Raw genomic sequence first — 24,179 nt, forward strand, 5'->3', positions numbered from 1 at the left:
GCGGCGAGTTCAAAGACGCTCAAACACTCCCTCCAGCAGTAATGTCTCAGTGTTCCACTCGCCTGCCTACACTCAGCGGCCCAAGAGGAGACAGGCCAGCAATGTTTGAACACTAGCTTAGCCAAGTCTAAGGGTGAGGTTGAGCCATCAAGAGGCTGCCGCAAGTAGAGAGTGTCAGCACCCAGTATAAAGCTGACTGAGCCTGTTAAAGAGCCCAGTGCATTTGAAACCAAAGCAGTTTTTGGACTTAAAGTGAAAATATAACAACAGACCAGCTATCATCTAAAGTACTGGGTTCTTTCAAATTTGCTGAAGCATTCATCATGAGAGAAAAGACTTGGGATAGAGTACTGAAACTGATGCAGAAGCCTGGAGTCATCTGGAGGCAAACATAGTTAGGAATCTGCTGTAGTGCAGTAATTTTATAGAATGCTGTTGATTCTACACACCCCTGCAGACAAAGACGCTTCTGAGAAAGAATCAACTCTGCTATAATCCTTACAGCATTAAAACCACCCACATACTTTTTTTAAGTGAGCCCAATCGTGAAGCTGTTTGTTTTGCAGCTACGTACAGCAGTAGGCCTGCTATGAATAGGTCATTGCAACTGAACAGAATGTCTTCAGTTTGATTAGATCAAATATTCAGTTCCACTTTACTGGTTATATTAAGCATGACTCATATCATCTCCCTGAAAACACAAAAGTCAAGTTTTCCAGTAATTTTCTATCAAAATATAATAAATTGTTCAGAGTTTAGTTCAACAGATATAGCAATAAAGCAACTTCAGGTCAGTACTAACAGGCTGAAGGTTAATGTAGGTCAGTGTGGCATGTGTCCAGCTGGTGCTACACTATGACACAGCTCTTTGTCTTTGTTTGTTTTATCTCACTGGGAATCTTTATGTGACGTGAGAGCGTGAGTGACGTGAATAGGAAACGTAAAGTGTTATAAGACGGTGTTATGGCCTTCGTCTTGTACACTGTAATAATCTTGATTCTTTTAAATCTCGCTCTCACACAGTGTGATGTCCCTGTATTATATTTTGAATCCCTGAAAACACAAATTGGAAGTTCCTATAATTAAAACTCTAAATGCTGTAGTTGTAAATATGGAAAGGCGGAAATCTGCGTACATGTTGTGTACCAATTTATAATCCATTTTGACCCGCCTCACCCACTTTCTTCTCAGTCTGTCTTAGTTTGTAATGCAGTTTTTATTATTTGCTCTGTCTTGTAAAGTTGTAGCCAATTGTAACCACATTGCTTGGAAATGTATGAAGCTGAGAACACTACTATCTCGAATTCATAGTTTTGATTGATTATAGTTGATTAATGTAGCACTTTCAGTCATTGTAAACAATGCATGAGACTAAAGTGACAATGGATGTGGAACATGTTCACTATGTTCACTGGAAACAGAACAATGGAGGTAAAGTCTGGAGAATTCATCCTTTAGCCTGCTTCTGAAGACTCAAATTGCTGCCCAGTTAAGTATTTGAAGACAACAATTGTGTCTGCATGGGCGTGGAAAGGTCATATGTTGTGTTTCTTCATGCATATTGATGAAGACACAGTAACAAAGACTGTTTGATTCAGGAGAGACATCAAACAACTTTGCACAGAACAACTGTGTACATTCAGACTGGAAATAGCACCACGGTTATCATGGATACCAGCTGACTACACATGCATGAAAGACAAAGGAATGCTACTTTTTCAGAATAACCAAACAGAATAGCTGAAATCAGATTACCTGATATTTATCAAATTGCTTTACATTTTGCCATTTAATCTTATTTTGGCATATAGTGGAGAACGGGGCATAGCCTAACACAGGGGTCAGCAATAGAAATGCTAAGAAGAGCCATTTTATCCTTTCAGCAAAAATCAAATCAGCATGGGAGCCACAATACTTTATGTCCATTTTTCCATCTTGGCTGTAAATGTGTCTCAGTATGTGTTAGTATAAGCTAACAATTTAAAGGAAAACACAGACTTACTTTGCTCTGCTTTAAGCTTTACCCCAGCCAGTTTTCTCGCATCTCCAGCAGGAAACTTAAGCATAACAGTTTCTTGTAAAATATCTTCTAATGTTTGATTTTTTAAGAGGCTGAATTCAGCTTCTTATTTTCCAGATTCTTTTCACTTTTCCTGTTCCACTTTAAATGGTGGCTAAGGTGCCAGAACGTAACTGCTGTACCATTTTAGGTAGAACGGGAGAATTCCAGATGTATGACTTAGGCGTCGCGATTTTTTAGTGTTTGACGGTTTCTCGTTGCAGATTAAACGTATCAGGAAACCAGCTGAGTGCTTATAAATGCAAATAAGTCCAACTGTCTCCAAATTATTGGTGTTTGTCTTAAGTCTTCCTCTTTGCAGTTTCATTGGCTACTAGCTAAGCAGGATGATTGTCTGTGTTGCTATGTGACCAGCAGCCAGGCTTCAGGGTTAAAGGGTGAATTAGCAGTTATACATTAATTCCAGCGTTTCAGACTATTTATTGTTAGAACTGTATTAAAATGATCAGCAGAGCTTTACTTTACTAAATTCTTACCTACTTTACTTTATTCTTACCTAAAAATTTAATTCAAGGAGCCGCAACACACCAGTAAAAGAGAAGCATGTTGCCGACCCCTGACCTAACACATTATTATACATACGCAGTGGTCAGTGATTTGCGAGTCTTGCCTTTATAATTGCTTCCATTCTCCACTTGTGTGACCAAATAAATTCACATTTGAGTTCTTCCTTTATTGAGGGTTCTGTTTCTGCTGCTTTGCTGGGGCTGTCCAGACCTGATTGGGCAGTGAGAAGTAATGGCTGAGGACCTGAGAGGGCAAAGGTCACGTCTCTGTCTATTCATGCTGTGGTTAAATGACTGAGTGGTGACAGGGCTATCTTTGTTATCAGCCGTGTAGAGTGATGAGCAGAGCGATGGCATTGAGGTTTCCACCTCAAGTTTGTTTGGGTCTGTAGGCATGTAGCGTGTCAGAGCCGTCCTGGGCCCAAGCCTGCCCCTTCCACTTCCCATTGTTTTACTGCCGCTGATAACTCAAGTGACCTGCGGCATGGCTCTGTGTGTGGCAGAGAGTCTTCCAGGTCTTTGTCACCAGATCAGTCATTAACCAGCACTTCCAGCAGTGGAGAATGCATCGTCTGCTCAGACCTAGTATGTTTAACTGAGTGCAAACAGACAGGCTTTGAGGGAGGATGGGAGGATGCTCTGGATGCATTTTTCCCCATGGACGCGAGGCTGGAAGGATCTTATTCACCATTTCCTGTCCTGTGCCAAGCTGAGGCTCATGAAGCATTAACACTTAGATGCTTATCTTAGCAATTTGGCTATTTACGGCTTAATTTTACACGTGATGTACTCAGAGTTTGCTAATTTCTGGGTGTTGTTTTTGATGTAAATATTATTTATGAGTTAAAGTTAACTGATTTGATGAAGGACCATAAGAATTATTTAGTTATCTTTTAGTTATGCAATGTCAATTTGGATCCTTTTGTCAACTTCTGAGTTTAACAGTTTCAAACTTTTGTATTTTTTGAGAAAAAGCTGACCAAGTAAGATCTAACATGACAGAGGAAAAGCACTTATTTTAAATCTTTTGAGAGAGTGAGAGTAAGAAAGACTGAGAGTAATAGAGAGAGACAGAGAGGCAGAGACATGAAGAGAGAGAGAGAGAGAGAGAGAGAGAGAGAAATAGAATCTTACTTTAAGATGTTCATCCAGGTTCTATATTCCCTTATTCTTAGGGGGATCAACCAAGAGGGAAATTTGACTAAAAATAACAGTCATCCTCATCCTATTCCCGTTCATGTATGACCTTTGGTCAGAGAATGAGTCACGGAGGACAGCAGGAAGGCTGTGGTCTGAAGCCCTTCCCAAAGCATCCCCTCCAGAGCTGGAGGAGGGGAGAGTCCCTTTCCCTGTGTTGAGTGAGCCGCTGTCCGCTGAGGAATACGGGCCCACAGCCAAGCCTGACTCAGTGCCGTCCTCTAACATGACAGCCCAGTTTAATGCTCAGCGGTGTGTCTTTAAGTGCACACACTGAACTGTTTCTGAAAGAAAGAAAAATTTTACTTACTTAAGTCACTTCATGTATTACATTAAGACCTTTAATGGCCTCAGGATTTACATTCCAGATTATTTATTTGTTTTATTTTATTTTAGTAGTTTATTAGTTGGTTACACAGAATTGGACAGCACAGAACATGAGAAAACCATGCTTCATAGACATTTCTGAGACAATCTGAATCAGGACTGCCTCCTGAAATGGATTGTGTTTGCCACCTGGTGGTCAACTACCTACCTCAACTACCCACTAACTAACTGCAACAACTGTATATTTTTAAAATGAGATGATGAGGATGATCATTTTTCTTCTTCTTCTTCTTCTTCTTCTTCTTCTTCTTCTTCTTCTTATTATTATTATTATTATTATTATTATTGTTTTATTCATCTTAAGTGAAATACTTCCATTAAAAATGCAGTGTAATTTAAGTCTTTTTGAGTTGGTATCAGCCAGTACTCAAGGTTTGTATCAAGTCATCTCTAATAATTATTATACTTTGTTTTTTTACTAACATGTATCTGGAAAAACTGAAGCAGGTTGCTAAGCAATCTTTTTTGCAAAAAAAGGAATTCAGTGTTTTAATGTGAAATGCTGCAATGTAGATAAACATAGATTTCTTAATAATTCTTCACAATGTCTACAAAACAAAAATAGTCTTTTTATTTACGCTCCAAAATGAGCAGTGAACCTACATGTGGCTTCTGTATTCTTATATGTAAATGGTGATAATAGTACAATAGTGTTAAAACTGAAAATATAGGTTTTCACCATGGATTTTGCCTTATAACTCCCTGCACGTGCCGTCCCGTCACTGATGGATTTGTAAAACAGGCTTTTGGCTGCAACTTTATCTCAAAAGCTATTAGGCATCAGGCAACGTATTCACAGCCATTTCATGCAATAACTTAGGCATAAAAGGGGAATTCCACCAATTTTTCTAAATGTCTGAATATTTCAGTCCTTGAGATATAAAAAGAGTCATTCAGAGTGGTTTTATGAGAAGTGGTTCATTATAGAGGAGCTTACAAACTCGGATTTCTTTATAGTGGTGCTGATAGGAACCAGGGGTCACAAAGTCTAAAACACAAACATAGCCACTTTATTTACTAACCAAAACCACCTACACATGTCTTCTGTGTTTTTGTATGTAACATTGATGCTGGTAAAATAGTAATAAATCTAAAATAGCTTTCTTTGGGTACCATTTTGCCTTACAATGCCTTGCACACATCCCACCATGGATGGACTGAAATAAATTGATTAAAATACATTTTAAGCCAAAACACTATCACAGAACTATCATAAAACAGTGTGTTAGCCATCAGGCAGCATATTTATAGCCATTTCATGTAATAACTTTCTGTTTTCAGAGGCATTTAAACTCAAATTCAGACGTCTGGTTCCTATCAACACCATTGTGAACAATGCTGACTTGGTAGGTTTCTCTAGAACGGGGCATTTCACATTAAACCACTCCAAATGATCTCAATCATTTAATTATGTAGAATTGTTGAACATTTGGTGGAGTTTTTTGAACTCTTCAGGCATCTGGTTCCAGTCACCAGCACTGTGAACAATACTGACTCTTTAAATTTCTCTAGAACCGAGATTAGAATGACTTTATTTACATATTACATATTTACAGATATTAAAAAAAAATACTGTGGAATTTCTCCTTAAGACTCTAATTAGCTGCCTTTATGTCATTGTGTTCAGTCACTTAGGTTGGACAATGCAACTGATGTCACCTGACACTACATGTATAAAATCCCTTGATTGACCAGGTGCCTTTGGCACTTGGATTAGACTAATAGCATACGGAACCTGCCCTGCATCACATTACAGGACATTTGACAATTTGGCAATTTGGCATTTGTTAACACCTCTGAATTCGGCACAACTCAGACAGTCACTATTTCATACACTCAAATGTACTTTGACCTGTGGCAGTTCTCAGTTTTAAATGATTTGATGAGTCAGTGTTGAACCGACAGAGCTGACAACGTTGCAATTAGAGAGAAATTAGCCATTATTGCTATTATTAAGTAACCTAAACAGATCTTAATCCTAGAAGTGTACTCATTGGGCCTAATCCTGTTGATGTAAACAGAATCCCACCCACAGTCTGGCAGCAGCCCAGTGCCCCAGGTGCAAACACAGTTTCTCTCCCTCTGTCTCAATGTCTCTCAATAGACCTCACTGCACAGAGCTGGTGGGGCTCACTGCCAGGCTGTGGGTGCTTTATTAGGTAGACTGTTTTCCCACAGTTATCTCCACTAAGCAGAATCAGCTCTGTAACAGTCATGAATAATTAAAGGAGGGAATGTGAAGTGTTCAGTGTTGGCAAGACTATCCAGCCACATTCACACCTTAAAGAATGGAATTCTAGCGCCTCTAAGATGGATAACAGGACAAGCCCAGTATACTGCAATCTAGCTTAACATAGAGCCATTGTGGTTTCTAGTGATACTATAACACATTGAATTGAGAATGTATACAATGTGCACGTTTGCTGCATAGAATGACACAATTTGTCCTTAAAACTGTAAATATCAGCTGGAAAATCTCCTGTTCCATTGTGGCTTTAGTGGGTGTCTGGAGACGATGATTGGGAACAGGAACCATAACTAGTCTGTGACAGCTTGAATGTGAGTAGATAACAGGATAATGAGTGTTATCTCAGTGGCATAATGACTCTATAACATTTTGTGAGATGAGCTAGTTTGTTAATCCCATTGTACTCGTTGATAATCTTGATGTCTGTAAACACAGCCTCATACCCATTAGCCATTCAGCATGAGACTAAGCTGTAGCCGGCAGCGGATTTTACCTGTCAATTACCTAAACAATTTGTTAGGCTAACAGTACACATTGCATGCTATTAGCATGCAAACATTTTTTGACACATACAAGGAAGCTTTGAGGTAAATGTAGCTTTGACATTTAGTCTTTATGTGATTCAGAGACATAGAGCAGGACAGCTCTACTTCAGAACCTAAATGAAGCATTTCTACTTTGAATTTCTAAAAATAAGTTGGATAAAATGATGAGCATACATTAACTCCAGTTTACAAGTGACCCCTTGGTAGAAATATCAATTCAGAGGTGAAAGAATCAGCATAATTATGATTATGAATAAGCAATACTCTGTGGACATTCAGAACCTGTTTAGCAGTGAACACTGATATGTTCAAAGCTGTCTTTAAGAAATGACTTTAGTGCAACGCAGTTTGATGTTGAAGCTCTGGAGCAGGGGTGTTAAACCCAACCACTAAAAGGGCCAAATTTAAAAGTCTTGTCAAATCACTGCATCATCTGTGGACCTAAAAATGCCTTTGTTTTTATCTCACTTTTAATTTTTGTTGTGCTGTAACCTGAACTGGCCATTGTTTATTCAAAATACACAAAAATCTGATAGGAAAACACAAACACTTGTAATAGACCTTGAAATAAGTCATGAATACTTGAAATATTCAAAATTTAATCTATTGCTTGAGCTAGACCCCTGGTATCCTTTCTTTGCTGCACATTCATTGAGACTTTGGCTCAATTTCTGAGCTGCTGAGCTAATATTAGGAGTAAATGAAGCTAGTGTGTTTGGTGATGTGACTGGTGTGGAATTATGAAGAATTGATTGAAATTAAGGTGTAATCGCTGCCCCATAGACTGCTATTGAGGTAGGAGAGTCAGAGCACTTTACAATGCAGTGCACACTGGGGACTGAAGTGCAGGGCATTGTGAAACAGGTCAATATTTATAGAAAATAAAATACTTTTGTTTGACAGATAGGATAGTGTCGGGGGCCTAATTTGGCCTGCAGGCCTCGTGTTTGATGGGCTGAAGAGACTGTAATCCATCTCCTAGGACTTGATTGCTGTTTTGCTATGTCTTTCGAACACGGCTACTGTCCATTACATTTCATGATAAATGGACCAATAGAAATGCTCCAAAATCACAACCTCTTTTGATTAACTTACATTACGACTTAAAGTTTTTGGCCTCTCATGTAAAGTTATTTTGTTTTTGTTCCTAACGAAATACTGCTTACTGAGCTAGTGTTAGTTCCTTTGAATGAACTTTGAATCTGATACTCGAGATATTCAAAAGATTTTCCAGGGCAGCTGTAAAAGCGAGACCAAAAAAGCGAGACCAAAACTTCGACAGAGTAGATATTTCTCATTTCAAAAGCCACATATAAAATGTCAGCCCTTGTTGATCTATCTCTGTCTGGAAAAAAGTCACACCCGAAGTGACAGTATGATTAAGTTTAGGAAGCTTGATGGTTTGCGTTTTTAAGTTTGCACCTCCTTCTGTCCTTAGTATGTACATTTCAGCTGTCAGATTTTTTTTATTTGTCATTTTTGTTGGGATAAACATTGCATGCTTTATAATATGGTGATGCATTGGTTGTTGGGGTTTATATTAACTTGCATTTTTGTTAATGTGTGCATAATCTTGCTGTTCTTTTATCCCTGCTGAAAAAAATATGCTTGTAGCAGTGACCTGCCCAACACTATGGTTTGTGTATTATATCATAGTGCTGCATAGCCCTCATGTAACCTGCTGTGATGTTATAACAAATGCCCTGACCATCCAAAAAGGTAGCCAGGTAGGGTCTGGAAATGGTTAGGTTTAGGAGTAAGTGCAGGTTTTGTGTTGAAGCTAAGGTTAGGGGTAGATTTAGGTGTATTTAGATTTGGGGTAGATTTAATAGAATCGTGTTGTGTAGAGTTGTGTTGCATTTAATAGATTTTGAGTTAGAGATGTTAGTGAGAGACAGACTGAGCATCTACAAAACATCTATCAAAATGGAGTGATACCAATATTTATGCCCAGTGGTCGAAAACTGGCTGATCCCAGCCTGGATAAAATTCTTGTTAGATGTACAAATAATGTTAATGCAATTAATTCACCCTGGTTTGAATCAGTGTCCTGCTGTAGAGAATCAGACTAGACCTGGTCAGATGACTGTCATGTGAATGCATTCTGTGATGCACTGGTCACCAAAGACATGAACCACCTCCTGTGCTATTCTCCATGATTGGCCTGGGAGCCAGAAAGGAAAAGAACTCAACATCTTTGTCCACAGCATCACACCAGACATGTGTCAGCTGACACACACACACACACACACACAGACCTTGGCTGACCCTCCTGTGTTGAGAGTCTTACTGTTCTTACCATTACGTTCCCAGCTGCTACAACCTTTCTACTGCCAATAAAGTTATATAAGGCCTTGCCTTTTCACATCCAATTCATGAGAAACTTTCGAAAGATATGTCAAAGCAGAATTTAAATAAAACAACATAAAATACCCAAAAATGCAATAGAAAGTTGGCTTTCTGCTGACTATTCTGCTTATATATTATCTATACAGTACTGTGCGAAAGTTTTAGGCACCCAAGACACATTTTCAAAATCTATTTATTTGTGTAGTATGTGTTTATTTGCTGAGAAAAGTATTAATATTTGAATAAACACAATGTGTAAATATTAATTAATGGTGATTATATATGTATATGTATATATATATATGTGTATATATATATATATATATATATATATATATATATATATATATATATATATATATATATATATATATATAAAACAAATAGTGATTTTATGGATGTTTGTGTGTTTGTTTAACCATTTTCAAATCTCTAGAGGAAGCCCAGTATTATATGTAGTTAAAAAGCAGTTCCTGGTTTGACCAATCAGTGCTTCATTAAATTGTGCTCATGATGTAATTGATGATATTAACAAGTCTCTGTGGCAGCTGTAAAGGTGTCAAGGAAAAATATGGACCCAAGAAATTCTTGTTACTTTTTATTGTTTTTATGTGTATTTGAATTATGAATATGACTTTATTCTAATGTATATTGTGATAAACTCACTGCTGAGGTAAACTGTTAAAAATTTGCTTAGATGCCTAAAACTTTCACACATTGCTGTATATACTCTCATGACTGTTTATTATATTCTCATTTAATAGCAAATATGTTTGTTTTCAAGGTCTAATGCACCTTGCCGAGTGAGGGTCTATTTAAGGTGTCGAAATGGTATGCCTCTGTTGGGGGCCTGTGGAGGGTGGGTGTCAGAGAGAGGAGCTTTGCGTGTATTACGTGATCAGAACCACTGCTCTATTTATAACAGATCATAGGGCCTGAGTGGCTCATGGCTCTTCCGCACAAGGACGGCCTTCAAAGGGCACTCATCGCCCCTCACAGTAACCGTACAGGACTGACCTGCTCTAGCAGCTAAGCCACAACAAAACAACACACTGCAGGACAGGTAGGAGCGCACCCCAAACATGTCAACAAATGTACTTCAGTAACTCAGATCTGGGAGAAAACATTAGCAGTGAGAGTGCAGTGATTAGAAACACATGGCCTTAGTAATTTACCAGGCCACTGACAGGCTGTTGTTGGGTTGTCAGTGAATATCAGGGTGGGAAGTCTGCATTGGAAGCAATGTAGTTTATTAAAAACATGTTTCTGTTATTTTGATTGTTTTCTTTATTTTACTAATTCCATATGACTGTAGATCAAGTTGGTTAAAGGCTGTTTTGTGTACATTTCTTTCTTACAATTAACAAAGTGTTACAACATTTTGCAACTTTCCACCTTGTGTTGCTGGTTTAATGAAGCAGTTAAAACAAAATATTGTCCACTTTACTTTATTGTCACCTCTGCTGTATGAAAAAGCAGATTAAGACTTTAATAAAAAAAAAGAAGGTATATTCATTTTTTCCCACACAGTTAAGCAATCTTTAAAGCATAATGAAGGGCTTAACTATAGCTGTTTCAGAGATCCTAAAATAGTAATTGCAGTATGTGCAATGTTCTCAGTTGAATGCTGATACCTGATGCGTTTTTTACCATTATAAAAACTCAGAAGCCACATGATGCACTGCTCTTTTTTGATCAGTAGTTCCTATCACCACCACTGGAAAGAAATCTGAGTCAGTATCTCTACAATGCACCGTTTCACCTAAATTATGCTGAGCTGTACATTTGCAGAAGTGTGCTCTCTGAAGAGGATATGTACTTTTGTCTTTGTAACACTCGGACAGGGTAGTGAGATGCAAATGCAGAGTATCTTTAATGCACAAAATCCACAGAGAAAAAGTCAGAGTACAGACAGGCAAAGAGTCAAAAACCCAGGAAAGACCAAAATACAGGGATAACAGCTCAATGAAGACCCTGAGAGTGGCAATACCTCGCAAGGAAGCAGAGTGAGAGTCCTAGTTATAAAGGGTAGCTGATGAGCAGATTGTAGGCAGGCGTGTGAGCGTGGGAGGAGTCAGCTTCTCAATATTCCGGAGAAGTTGATCTCTGAATGAAGGAATGGCCGGTAGGTGTGACAGTCTTAGTTAGAAAATCGGAAAACTATGTCATCTGACCAGGGCGTACAATCCTACAAATGGCACCTAGGCTGTTTGTTCACACAGCTTAAGTGCCATTTACAAAGTCTTGATATAACAGTGGTGATATATGAACAAGTTGTTCCATCTGTACTCTAGGTTGCTTGTGCACTGCATTAAACAATAGGCTGATCTGTATTTTTCCACTTTATTTTGTTGCAGTCTACCTCGTGCTTCTCAATGGATGATTTTGAATACAGTGTGCGCATCTCAGAGCAAGACTGGGACTCATTCTTCCTGGAATGTGAGGAGTGTAACCTGCTGCCCCCAGTGTTGGCAGGCATGGAGGACTCAGGAATGAGTGACATGGATGAGATTGCAAGCTACAGAGCACGGAGGGTTGCAGAGAGCAGCGTGCCTGACCCAGAGCTTCAGACCAGCAGTCCTGACCACGCAGAGTATCCTGTGGATCTTTACCTAAGCAGATATGGCGCAACCAGCCCAATGCAAGTTCTCTCTGGCAGTGAAGATGACTTACACATGGAGACTGTTAATGTGTTCTTTGAGAGGTTGAAAAGTGTATCAGCCAGTGAAGATCCGCTAACACAGAAGCATCACGCAAGTGTGGTAGGCAAAATGGCTGGTCATTTAATAGGGTCTGTTGAAGTAAGGAATACTAAAGAGATAGCTGTGAATAGTCAGGCCATACAGAGAAATGAATCCACACAGACAGATGACTCCTATACTAGTAGATACAATAATCTGGCAGTTAATGAATTAGAAGTGGTTGCAGAGCTGTTTATCAAAGATAAGGACTGGTCACTGACCACGATAAAAGATAGGATGAAATGTGATGAGGTGTTCAAAGATACTAGGCCCATATCAGACACTGGGAAGACTTCATGTTGTGCTCTAGTCAAAGGTAAAGATCTGACAGGTCCAAATCAGGAGAACTCTCAGCTAGTAACAGGAGGTAGTTCTGAAAATTCAAAAGAACTGGTAAGTCAGAGTCCCTCCTCCATTACCCCAAGAAGAAAGAGAAGGAAGAAAAAGAGAATGAGCTGCGAACCAGCAGATGCAGACCATGGACACGAGGTCCAATTCCAAGCCAAACAGAGTGAGTCTGATGATGACATATTTGTGCGAAGACAAGAAATGGACAGAGTGATACATCCATCTGCTGACTGTAGCTCAGGAACTGTTTCTGAGATAGGCAACACATCTCATATCTTATTACCACCTCCTCCAAAGATAGACAATATTTTAGAGAGTTTCCCAGTATATCCACAATCACTCCCAGGGAATGTAATAGATCCCACAGTGGCATGTCCTGATTCAGCAATAAATCGTCAAGAACGTCTCAAATCTCCAAGCACAATAACAGCTGCACAAAACAAAGGAACACTAGACTTCATGCATGGGAAGAGTGATCTCACTGGAAAGCCAGCATCAGCTGGACAATTTTCCATAGCAGTAAGTCTCACATCTACTGAAAATGGTGAGCCTGTTAAAAAGGCAGAGCCCCTAATACTCCAAAGTAATGATTGCACATTGGCAATCATTAACAGAGATAATGTGGGAAGTGATTTACAACTAAACAGTCATTTGCGTTTGGAAATTAACACAGCACTAAAAGGATCTGAAGCCTTGCCAGCATCTCTCACCACCTGTGATGAAGTAGAGGAAGTATTACAGATTGCTAGAAAACCTGGAAGCACTGAAAAGCCTCTGTTACTGTTCAGAGAGATGAATGAAGATTACATATCTTCATCTTCAATATTGCATCACACAGGCAACGCTCAAGTGAGCAGTACAGCATTATTGCCAACAGTGCTCCTGCCATCAGAACCTGCAGTCTGCTCAAAGGTATTCAACAATCCTCATGATCAGTATCAAGTTGGAGATATGGTGGCCTTGCCAGACACTCAAAGTGCAGTTAGTCAGAGGAAAACCTCAACATCAGATAACATTTCCTGTGTATCATCTCCTGAGATAAGAGAAAAGATGGCTCTGTCAGCATGTTATGATAAAGCTGAAACGAAACAAAATTTAACTAGTGTGACTCACGAGGAAGTCCCTCCAGCACAAAGAAATGGTCATGACTTTGTAAGAAACGACAGTCTGTCAGGGACATTTGATTCCAAGCTAGCAACACAATCTCATCTTGTTAAAATGGGGAAAGCCCAAAAAAGTCTTGAGAATGCACAAATGCTGGCAAGTCTAAGTGCTGATGTAATCAAAAGTGCTTATTCAACTGAAACAAAAACAGAAGTCGCTGTCATGTCAAATGAGTGTGTGAATGGCAGACTTACCTTGCATTCACAAAGTGAAGACTGGGAAAAAGCAATCTCCTTATCCTTAAGGCCAAAGGACATAGCAGAATCTCCTGCTGCTGAAGATATAAATGAAAGGCGGTCCCTCAAAGAGTCCAGGAAGTGTCAGCCTTTGATAAAAATCACCAACCCAGAGAGTCAAATTAACGAGAACTCAATATTATCTGCTTTTTCTACAACAGGTCAACAGAGCTACAAAGTGCACCATTGTCCATCCAAAGATCAGAAGTTGTCACCTGGTACATTGATGCAAGGTATGGAATGTCCTATTCATGAGTCAGCACAAGGAGCCAAAAGCATCGAAACTGGAAATGACATGCTTTCCTTCCATTTGCAATGTAAAGATTTGACAGAAGGGGTCTCCTCATTTATAAGATCAAAGGACATAACATATTTACCTCAAAGTGAGAAAGATATGAATGTGGAAAAAGTAGAAATACTGTCTTCTGCTGCTGAAAACAGAAATGAAAGCCTGGAGCACAGAAAGAGCCAACTTGAAGAGAATGCAAGATTACAGCAAATCTCTCCAATCACTGGTGTTGAGAAGAAAAGTGGTGAGTGTTATTTATCCCCTTTTTGTCCAGCCAAAGATCATGAGTTGCCACCAAGTGAAATTTCTCAGGGTACAGCATCTCCTACTCCTGAGTCAATGGATGGAGTAGAATACATTTCAACTAATATTAGTGCCACTGAGGATAAGGAGAAAAGTAAAGTCCAAGATGCACCACCAAATTTTACATCCAAAGACCATGAGTTGCCACCGAGTGAAACTACACAGCGTATGGCATCTTCCACTCTTAAGACAATAGATGGAACAGAATACATTTCATCTAATGTCATTGTCACTAGTGATGAAGAGAAAAGTAAAGTCCAGGGTGTAACACGAAAGTTTCCATTCAAAGACCATGAGTTGCAACCAAGTGCACTATCACAAGGTACGGATTCTTCTACTCCTGAGTCAAACAATGGAGCAAAGCACATGTCATTTAAAGTTATTGTCTCTGGTGATGAAGAGAACCATGTGAACTATGTACCCCCTCATTGTCCATCCAAAGATCATGAGCAGTCACCTAGTGCAGTTACACAGGGTGCAGCATCTTATATTTCTGAGTCAATAGATGGAACAAAGCACATCTCAACTAAAATTATTGGTGATGAAGAGAAAGGTAAAGACCTTCATGAGTTGCCACCAAGTGAAACTACACAGGGTACTGCATCTTCTACTCCTAAGATAACAGATGGAGCAGAATACATTTCATCTAATGTCATTGTCGCTAGTGATGAAGACAAAATTAAAGTCTACGATGTAACAACAAAGTTTCCATCCAAAGACCATGAGTTGCAACCAATTGCACTTATACAGAATACAGCATCTTCTACCCCTGAGCCAAATAATGGAGCAAAGTGGATCTCATCTAATATTATTGCCTCTGGTGATGAAGAGAACCATGATGTGAGCTATGTACCTCCTCATTGTCCATCCAAAGATCATGAGCTGTCACCTAGTGCAGTTACACAGTGTATGGTGTCTTCTATTGCTGAGTTGATAGATAAAACAAAGCACATCTCAACTAAAATTATTGCCACTGGAGATGAAGAGAAAGCTAAAGTGCACTATGTATCACCTCATTGTCCATCCAAGGACCATGAGTCCTCACCTAGTGCAATAATGACAGGTTTGAATTCTCCTATTTTTGAGTCAGTGGCAGAAGCCAAAAATCTAGAAAGTGAAAATGGCAGACTTTCCTTGCATTTGCAAAGTGAAGATAGGACAGAAGGGATTTCCACATCCTTAAGACCAAAGTACATAACAGATTTACCTGGAAATAACAGAAATGAAGGGCTGTTCCTCGAAGAGCAGTCCAGAAAGTGTCAGCCTTTGATACAGATCACTGGCCCAGAGAGTCCTCTTGTGGAGCACATCTCATCAAATATTTCTACTACTGGCAATGAAAAAAAAGCTGAGGTACGCTTTGTACCTCTTCAATGTCCACCCAATGACCTTGAGTTGTTGCCTAGAGCAATATTGCAGGGTGTGGCATCTCCCACTCTTCAGTCAATAGACGGAGCAGAGCATACATTGTCTAACATTAACAACATTGACAAAGAGAAAGGTAAAGACCAGGATGTGCAACAGAACTTTTCATCCAAAGAGAACAAATTGTCACCTAGTGAGATAATGGAGGGTATGGGATCTCCTACACTTGATCCAGTGGATGGAGCCAGAAACTTAGAGACTTTAGATACTGTAAGACAACCCACACATCCTGTATATGCTATGTCTTCCTTTTGGAATGAAATGGAAAAGCTGACAATAAATGACATTTTGAGACTTCGTCTGGTCAGTCAAGCCCAGCACCCGAGTGTTCTGCTCCAGCCAGAGGACAGTGGTATTGCAGACATTTCAGATGCAGCGGATTCGGGGTACTTTACTCACTTTGATGATTCAAAGCCAGATCGCTCCAGCGGGGATATGTCATTCATCTCTGACTTTGACGAAGAGCTTTCACAGCTCCAGACCCAGGAGGCAGCCAAGTTAGATGAGGGGTCTCAAGAGTCTCCAAACTCAGGAAATGCCATGTGGGAGAGTGATGCAGATCCATCTGGAACAGGGACTGAAATGGAGGACGTGTTCATGCTGAGTTCAGAAACAGCCCTTCCACCACCTCTCTATAGAGATAATGCTCAGCAGTGTTTTCGAAAGATGTGCAAGAACATTAGTGTCCAGAATCTACAAGCTCTTGAAGCTGAACCCTTCAGAAAAATTCTGAGGAATGCCTCCCTGCTCTCCCTCCACTCTGTTCACTCAACTCACTCCATTCACACAGAAGTTGAGGATGATTACGTAGATCCATTTGATCGTGTGGATGCTTCGTCCCCAGTCTGTCTCTCAGATGAGGAAGAGGAGATGGAGAGTGCTGGCATCACTTTCTCTGAGATCATCCAGTATCTGTTCGGTGGGGATGAACCTGAATGCTGTACCTCCACTACCGACAACACAGCTGCTTCTTATCTTGATGGAACTGGTACATCTGTTCCTGAAACATATGATCATTTTTTCTCAGAGTTTGAAGGTGGAAGTTTATTTCACCCACTTGTGGATAACTCTAGTAGCAGTAAAGAAGAGCTGGTGCCCATTTTCTCCTGCTCGCGCTCAGTAAACACAAATCTCCAGTTCCCAGAGGTGTATGATTATTTCTTCTCTGATGATTCACACTCGGATGAGGATGAGGACAACCAAACAGTTATACAAGTTTTCACACGACATGACTACATAGAGGCCAGGAGTCACAATGCAGTAGCAGCATCGGATACGTATGAGGAACCTCCTCCTGAGACTGATAACAGCTGGAACTTCTTAAGAAATAACCCTCTTTCTTTTAGAAAGGTTCGTCGCTCAGACTTCACAGCTCCACCTGAGAAATCCAGCTCTTGGGCTCTGACCCCTGTGAAAAACAGGAGGAGGTCATTTCAGAGAGGAATTCAGCCCATTAATGCCATGGGCCCAGATGAGAAGCCATTTCCAGACCCACTCCTCCTCAGCCTGGAGAACCGCATCTTTGGGCAGCTGGCAAACCAGCAGAACATATGCAGTGAGATGCAGACAGCTGTTGCTGATCCAAGTAAGCCGTCAACTATTTTTACCGTCAGTCACACATGAGCTCTGTAGAGTTTTGATACCTTTCCATTCACATGACATACTGTGTACATAGTGTTCCTGTGTGGTTTAATTTTTATTTCCAGAGCCTTGTGCCTTACGCTGGAGATTCATATTTCTGTTGCCTCAGGTGACGCCTAGTTTAACAGCCCCTCTTTTAAGAAAGCCTCAGCAAGTATTACCTCCTACTAGGAATGGGTGTTAGTTCTTTAAAGAACATTTTGTAGAAATAAACCAATCCAGATCTACTTTCCTCTTTGCATTTTGGTGGTCTTGTTTGATTCCTGTACTTGCAGCTGTCAGTGGGGGCTGACTCTGAGCACGTAGTGGCAGGGGGAATATGTTGACGCCAATGGAATGGTCGTACGTGAGCGCTTGCTCCCACTGCTGTTGGCTGGCTTTTTAAATTCACCATGTGCCAGGAAGCATTCACATGTTTTACTTTGAACTGCACATAAAAATAGACAAGCTTTGAATCTTAACAAGTATCAACTCTGAATAAAACACCTCTGTTGCGTAATACTCTACAGCCAGTAGCTACAGTGACAGGTTTTGCATGTATTACTTTTATATAGGAATCTCTATTTTTTCTTTTCATGGCTCTTGATGTGCTCCATTGTGCTTTTAGAGCTATGTTTAGCACAGGTAAATAATGGGGAATGGTCAATGTGTTTATTTAACCATTTCCAAGCCTTTCTTCACGGCAGCCTGGTATTGACTGTATTTATCATTCAGTTCCTGGTTTGGATAATGTTTGGCTAATGTTAAATCAAGTGTGTTATTGATAAGGTCGAATAAATCTATGCAATGCCTGGCAGTGTCAAAGTAGTTCACAAGATCTGAAGTACTTTTCTAAAAAAAACAATAGCTGACATTTAACTGCAGACACATAATGTAAAACACATTTACTCTAATCTCTAATCTCTAATAAAAGTGGTATTAATTATACAATATCATTGATAATTCTTGTAGTGTAACATAATGCTGGACATATTCTTACGTGGTGCTTTAGGACCAGCTGTATTGAAGCAAGACAGTCCTGAGGAGCAGCTTTTGGGTTACTATTCCTATAAATATCATCGTACTTAGGAGTTTTGTTTATAGTTTGATAATGTTATTTTCACTGTACTCTGTGCTATTTCAGCTATTTTGAACTTATACACTCATGCCATGAACTAATAAAATGGTAGCACCAAATATAATTCTTATGTTTTTCATTATTCATAGTAAATAAGTCTAAATTCACTCTCCTCTCACATCTTTCTAGGAATAGATGCTCCACTGATGCCACTGAAGCAGGCAGACATGTGCTTGGTTTGCATTGCCTTTGCCTCATGGGTCCTGAAGTCTGCCAACCCTCAAGGAGCAGATATGTGGAAAGCTGGTAATTTACCTCCATTCAATTTGAACTCTTTACCACTATGTTAACTAAGAGATATCCAGAAGTGCTAAGTTGCATAAAAACATCATATATTTTATACATGATTCACTGAATATAGCTTGAAAGACTTAATGATAAATGATGGAAAGTAAATAGTGTATTTGCCACTCACTGATTTCCATTGCATCATTATTCAGCTCTGCTGGCCAATATAAGCGCACTTTCTGCCATTCGATACCTCAGGAGATGGACGAGGGACGAGGCAGCTAAGAAAGCTCCATTACGTCAGATCAAGCCTGCATAAACTACATCGCAGCCTACTGAGCCAGACTGCCTTTCAGTCACTAGACTATGCATGTAGGAAATTCATATGATATTAATATTTTGCTGATACTGTGATTTATTGATGTCCTTCTGTTGTTATCATCTGTAAATTTGCTCATTGCTTATTAATGGATGTATCTATCAATTGTATGCATCTTTTTAGGTGTATGTATTTTTATATGTCTTTAGGTAAGGGGCATTAAGTTGATCTTCAGGTGGCATGTTTAAACCATGCAGTACAGTAGTGACATGACCAAAATCCTCTAATGAAAGGTGATGTTTGACTGTGTCAAAACAGGTTCAGTTGTGACAAAGTGAAGCGGCATGTGTTAAAGAGGTTTTTAGACAAGTGCACTGACTGAGACACAGAGTGTCTGAAAGAGATTCTATGCAATGGAAGTAAAAGAGAGTAATGAAGAACAGGCAGATAAAATGTATGTAATGGTGGAATTTGGGTCCAAACACAAGAATATGTGGCAAAATTATGTACCATTAAAACCTAAATATAGAACCTACATACATCCCCAGATTTGATGTCATCTCAGAATTTGTGAAGCATCTACACTTGTGCAATATAAAGAACAGCAACTATTATAGGGCTAAACATAAATTAGCCCAGACAGTTATAATATCAGTGTATTAGTGTTTATGTGGTGTTTACTGTACACTCTTGAGATGGAGAATGTGTTGTATGTGGTTCTGTAGAAATGTGTTGTATATGGTTCTATATATACATTCTCCATCAATCTGAAGAACCATGTAATATAATCATTTAAGCAAGAAATACTTCTACATAGAGCCTGTTGTTCTACATAGAACTTGCCTTTGCTAATGAATAATCCTTTTAAAGAGTGTACATGATACCTGCTTTAACTATAACTATCAGTTGTGTCATTATTGTGTTTTCTCTCTCTCTCTTTCTCTCTCTTTTGTTCTTTTTCTGAGAGAGTTAGTTTTATTTCAGTGAAATAAAGAAGCAATTTGAATTACATTTGTGACTGTAATATTCCTTTCTGACCACAAGAGGGAGGTAGCAGACTTGGTGCTGATGATGATTTGAGGAGGGGTCATTTGAGGTTATTTGCTTTCTGTGAGCACCTAAAAGAGATTAAATCATGTATAACTAAGGAAAATTGAACTGGTTGGTGTGGCGTAACATACTTTAAGAGGTCCAGGTTCCCTTAGACCCAGAATGGTCATGCATTGACACCAGTACCGGTGTCCAAAACACAACATGTGCTGGTTTTGCTGGTGACCAGTCATACTTGCCTATGCTGTTTTTTCCAGCAGGGAATACAGATACATCTACCATGCTTGGTACATACAATCTTTAAATACTCTAGTACTGATATTTTAGACTACATTACTTCATTTATATCATGCTTATGGGCAACGTAAACATGTTATTGGCTACTGCTCACATTTGCTGTTGATAATTCTCTCTTGCTTATTTTCAGACTTCCTGACTTTATATAACATTTTGGACATGTTAGAAAATGATGGCCCAATAGAGACTACAGGAACTGAGCATTCCCATAGTTATATGTAATACTTAACCACAGTTGTCATCGTATAATCAATTCAATTTATTTTACATTTGTCAATTTTCATGTGTTTGGGAGTAATTGATAAACTGATGTAAACTTTGACTCTGTAGTTTCCCCACCAGACACAATTGTGACCATGAAAACACCTTCACTAGATTTCCCAAGACTATTTTTGAAAAGGTGTTGTGTCAAGGGGGCTGTCCAAATTCATGCATTTCCAGAGCTGGTGCAAAATGTGGGAGTAAATGGGTTAACATGTACTCTTAGTGCTACCAGCAGGGGGCAGAAGATAGCTTCGCACTGCTGAATGGATCCCACAACCTGCTCCTCAGTTTCATTCGGAAGTTGTCGGGATGTGAAATATAAAGTTTACCAAGTGAGAGATTGGGTAGTTCTTAAATGTAGTCTTTTGGTGAAATGGGACTATTGAATCTTAAAAACCACAAAAACAACAGAACATCCTAATTTGATTGTGAGTATAGGTATGAGAATTGGAAATAAACACTAGTTTACCATCCAGTGTATAATTGTAGTATATATATATATATATATATATATATATATATATATATATATATATAAACCAGCCATTAGGGGTGTACTTTGTGTGCCGGTCCCAAGCCATATATATATATATATATATATATATATATATATATGTGCCCTGCGATGGACTGGCGACCTGTCCGGGGTGTATCCTGCCTTCCGCCCGAAGACTGCTGGGATAGGCTCCAGCATCCCCCCGCGACCCTGACGGAGAAGCGGCTTAGAAAATGGATGGGTGGATGGATGGATATATATATATGTAAACCAGCCATTAGGGGTGTACTTTGTGTGCTGGTCCCAAGCCCGGATAAATGGTGAGGGTTGCGTCAGGAAGGGCATCCGGCGTAAAACTTGTGCCAAAACTATCATGAGGATCACAAATATGATTGCCATACCGGATCGGTCGAGGCCCGGGTTAACAACAACTGCCTCCGGTGCTGTTGACCAGCAAGGTGCCGGTGAAAATTGGACTACTGTAGGTCGAAGACCATCAGAGAGGAGAGGAGGAAGGCGGGTTAGATGGCAGCGAGAGAGAAGGAAAGGCAGGAGTGTGAAGGTTAGAGTAGGGAGTCTGAACATTGGGACAATGACTGGTAAAGGCAGAGAGCTTGCAGACATGATGGAGAGAAGGAAAGTAGATATTCTGTGTATCCAGGAGACCAGATGGAAAGAAAGCAAGGCCAGGAACATTGGAGGTGGATTCAAACTGTTCTATCATGGTGTAGAGAGGAAGAGAAATGGAGTAGGGATAATCCTAAAGGAACAGCTTGGGAAAAGTGTTCTGGATGTGAAGAAAGTGTCAGACAGGATCATGAGCCTGAAGTTGGAGGTTGATGGTGTGATTTTGAATGTGGTCAGTTCATATGCACTACAGGTTGGTTGTCAGTTAGAGGAGAAAGAGGAATTTTGGAGTAAGATGGATGAAGTGGTAGATGGTGTCCCTAGAGAGGAGAGATTAGTGATTGGTGCAGACTTCAATGGACATGTTGGTGAGGGGAACAGAGGGGATGAAGAAGTGCTGGGTATGTATGGTGTGAAAGATAGAAATGCGGAAGGTCAGATGGTTGTAGATTTTGCAAAGAGAATGAAAATGGCTGTGGTGAACACATATTTTCAGAAGAGGGAAGAACACAGGGTGACATACAAGAGTGGAGGGAGGTGCACACAGGTGGATTGTATACTTACAATTATATAGCAGGAGATGCCACCTAAAGGAGATTGGAGATTGTAAAGTGGTGCCAGGGGAAAGTGTAGCAAGGCAGCATAGGGTGGTTGTCTGTAGAATGAGATTAGAAACAAAGAAGAGGAAGAGAGTGAAGACAGCCAAAGATTAGATGGTGGAAGCTGAAGGAGGAGGATGGTTGCAGGCAGTTCAGGGAAAAATTGCAACAGGCCCTTGGGGGCAGTGAGGAGCTACCTGAGGACTGGGAAACTACAGCTAAGGTGGTGAGAGAAACTGGCAAGAATGTGTTGGGTGTTTCGTCTGGTCAGAGGAAAGAAGACAAGGAAAGTTGGTGGTGGAATTAGGAAGTCCAGGAGAGTATTCAGAAGAAGAAGGTAGCTAATGAGCTATGATGAGCTGTATGAGAGGCTGGACAGTAAAGAAGGAGTAAAGGACTTGTATCGTTTGGCTAAACAGAGAGATAGAGCTGGAAAGGATGTACAGCAGGTTAGGCTGATAAAGGATAGAGAGGGAAATGTACTAGTGAGTGAACAGAGAGTGTTGAGTAGATGGAAGGAGTACTTTGAAGAACTAATGAATGAGGAAAATGAGAGAGAGAGGAGGACGACGGGGGGAGAGATAGTGGATCAGGAAGTGCAGAGAATTAGTAAGGTGGAAGTGAGGGCAGCTTTAAAAAGGATGAAGAATGGAAAGGCAGTTGGTCCAGATGACATACCTGTGGAGGTATGGAGATGTTTAGGAGAGAAGGCAGTGGACTATTTAACCAGGTTGTTTAACAAAATCCTGGAGAGTGAGAGGATGCCTGATGAGTGGAGAAGCAGTGTACTGGTCCCCATTTTTAAGAACAAGGGTGATGTGCAGAGCTGCAGTAACTACAGAGGTATAAAGTTGATGATCCACACCATGAAGGTATGGGAAAGAGTTGTTGAAGCAAGGCTAAGGTGAGAGGTTCAGATCAGTGAGCAGCAGTTTGGTTTCATGCCCAGAAAGAGTACCACAGATGCAATTTTTGCATTGAGAGTGTTGGCAGAGAAGTACAGAGAAGGTCAGAAGGAGCTACATTGTGTTTTTGTGGATCTAGAGAAGGCATATGATAGGGTGCCAAGAGAGGAACTGTGGTACTGTAGGAGGAAGTCAGATGTAGCTGAAAAGTATGTTAGGGTGGTGCAAGACATGTATGAGGATAGTGAGACAGTGGTGAGCTGTGCAGTTGGAGTGACAAATGGTTTCAAGGTGAAGGTAGGGTTACACAGTGCAATGGTGATGGAAAGGTTGACAGATGAGGTCAGGCAGGAGGCTCCATGGACCATGATGTTTGCAGATGACATTGTAATCTGTGGTGAGAGTAGAGAGCAGGTGGAAGAGAATCTGGAGAGGTGGAGGTTTGCACTGGAGAGGAGAGGAATGAAGGTCAGTAGAGATAAGACGGAATACATGTGTGTGAATGAGAGGGAGGCAGGTGGAAAGTTGAAGATGTAAGGAGTAGAGGTCGTAAAGGTGGATGACTTCAAATATCTTGGGTCAACCATCCAGAGCAATGGACAGTGTAGAAAAGAGGTAAAGAAGATGGTGCAGGCAGGATGGAGTGGGTGGAGACAGATGTCAGGGCTGATGTGTGACAGAAGGATAGCAGCAAGAGTGAAAGGGAAGGTTTACAAGACAGTAGTGCGTCCTGCTATGATGTATGGTTTGGAGACTGTGGCTCTGTCTAAAAGACAGGAGGCTGAGCTGGAGGTGGCGGACATGAAGATGCTGAGATT

At 40.2% G+C, this 24,179-nt stretch overlaps 1 protein-coding gene across 1 annotated transcript; it reads left to right on the plus strand.

Moving 5' to 3' along the window:
* The first annotated feature begins 10,281 nt into the window (after positions 1-10,281).
* On the plus strand, positions 10,282-20,134 carry perm1 (PPARGC1 and ESRR induced regulator, muscle 1). Its single transcript, XM_017709258.2, has 4 exons — positions 10,282-10,375; positions 11,670-17,403; positions 18,706-18,822; positions 19,017-20,134. The coding sequence occupies exons 2-4, from the start codon at positions 11,688-11,690 to the stop codon at positions 19,121-19,123; spliced, it is 5,940 nt and encodes a 1,979-aa protein (XP_017564747.2). The 5' UTR covers positions 10,282-10,375; positions 11,670-11,687; the 3' UTR covers positions 19,124-20,134.
* The last annotated feature ends 4,045 nt before the right edge of the window (positions 20,135-24,179 follow it).

This window comes from Pygocentrus nattereri, chromosome 9 (assembly GCF_015220715.1).
Source record: "Pygocentrus nattereri isolate fPygNat1 chromosome 9, fPygNat1.pri, whole genome shotgun sequence".
Lineage (NCBI taxonomy): Eukaryota > Metazoa > Chordata > Actinopteri > Characiformes > Serrasalmidae > Pygocentrus > Pygocentrus nattereri.

Excerpts from the sequence above, each read along its gene's own strand:
- perm1 (XM_017709258.2), top strand. The coding sequence starts at position 11,688 with ATGGATGATTTTGAATACAGTGTGCGCATCTCAGAGCAAGACTGGGAC. Across the intron at positions 17,404-18,705 it reads GACAGCTGTTGCTGATCCAA|GAATAGATGCTCCACTGATG; the intron begins GTAAGCCGTCAA and ends ACATCTTTCTAG. Across the intron at positions 18,823-19,016 it reads AGCAGATATGTGGAAAGCTG|CTCTGCTGGCCAATATAAGC; the intron begins GTAATTTACCTC and ends ATCATTATTCAG.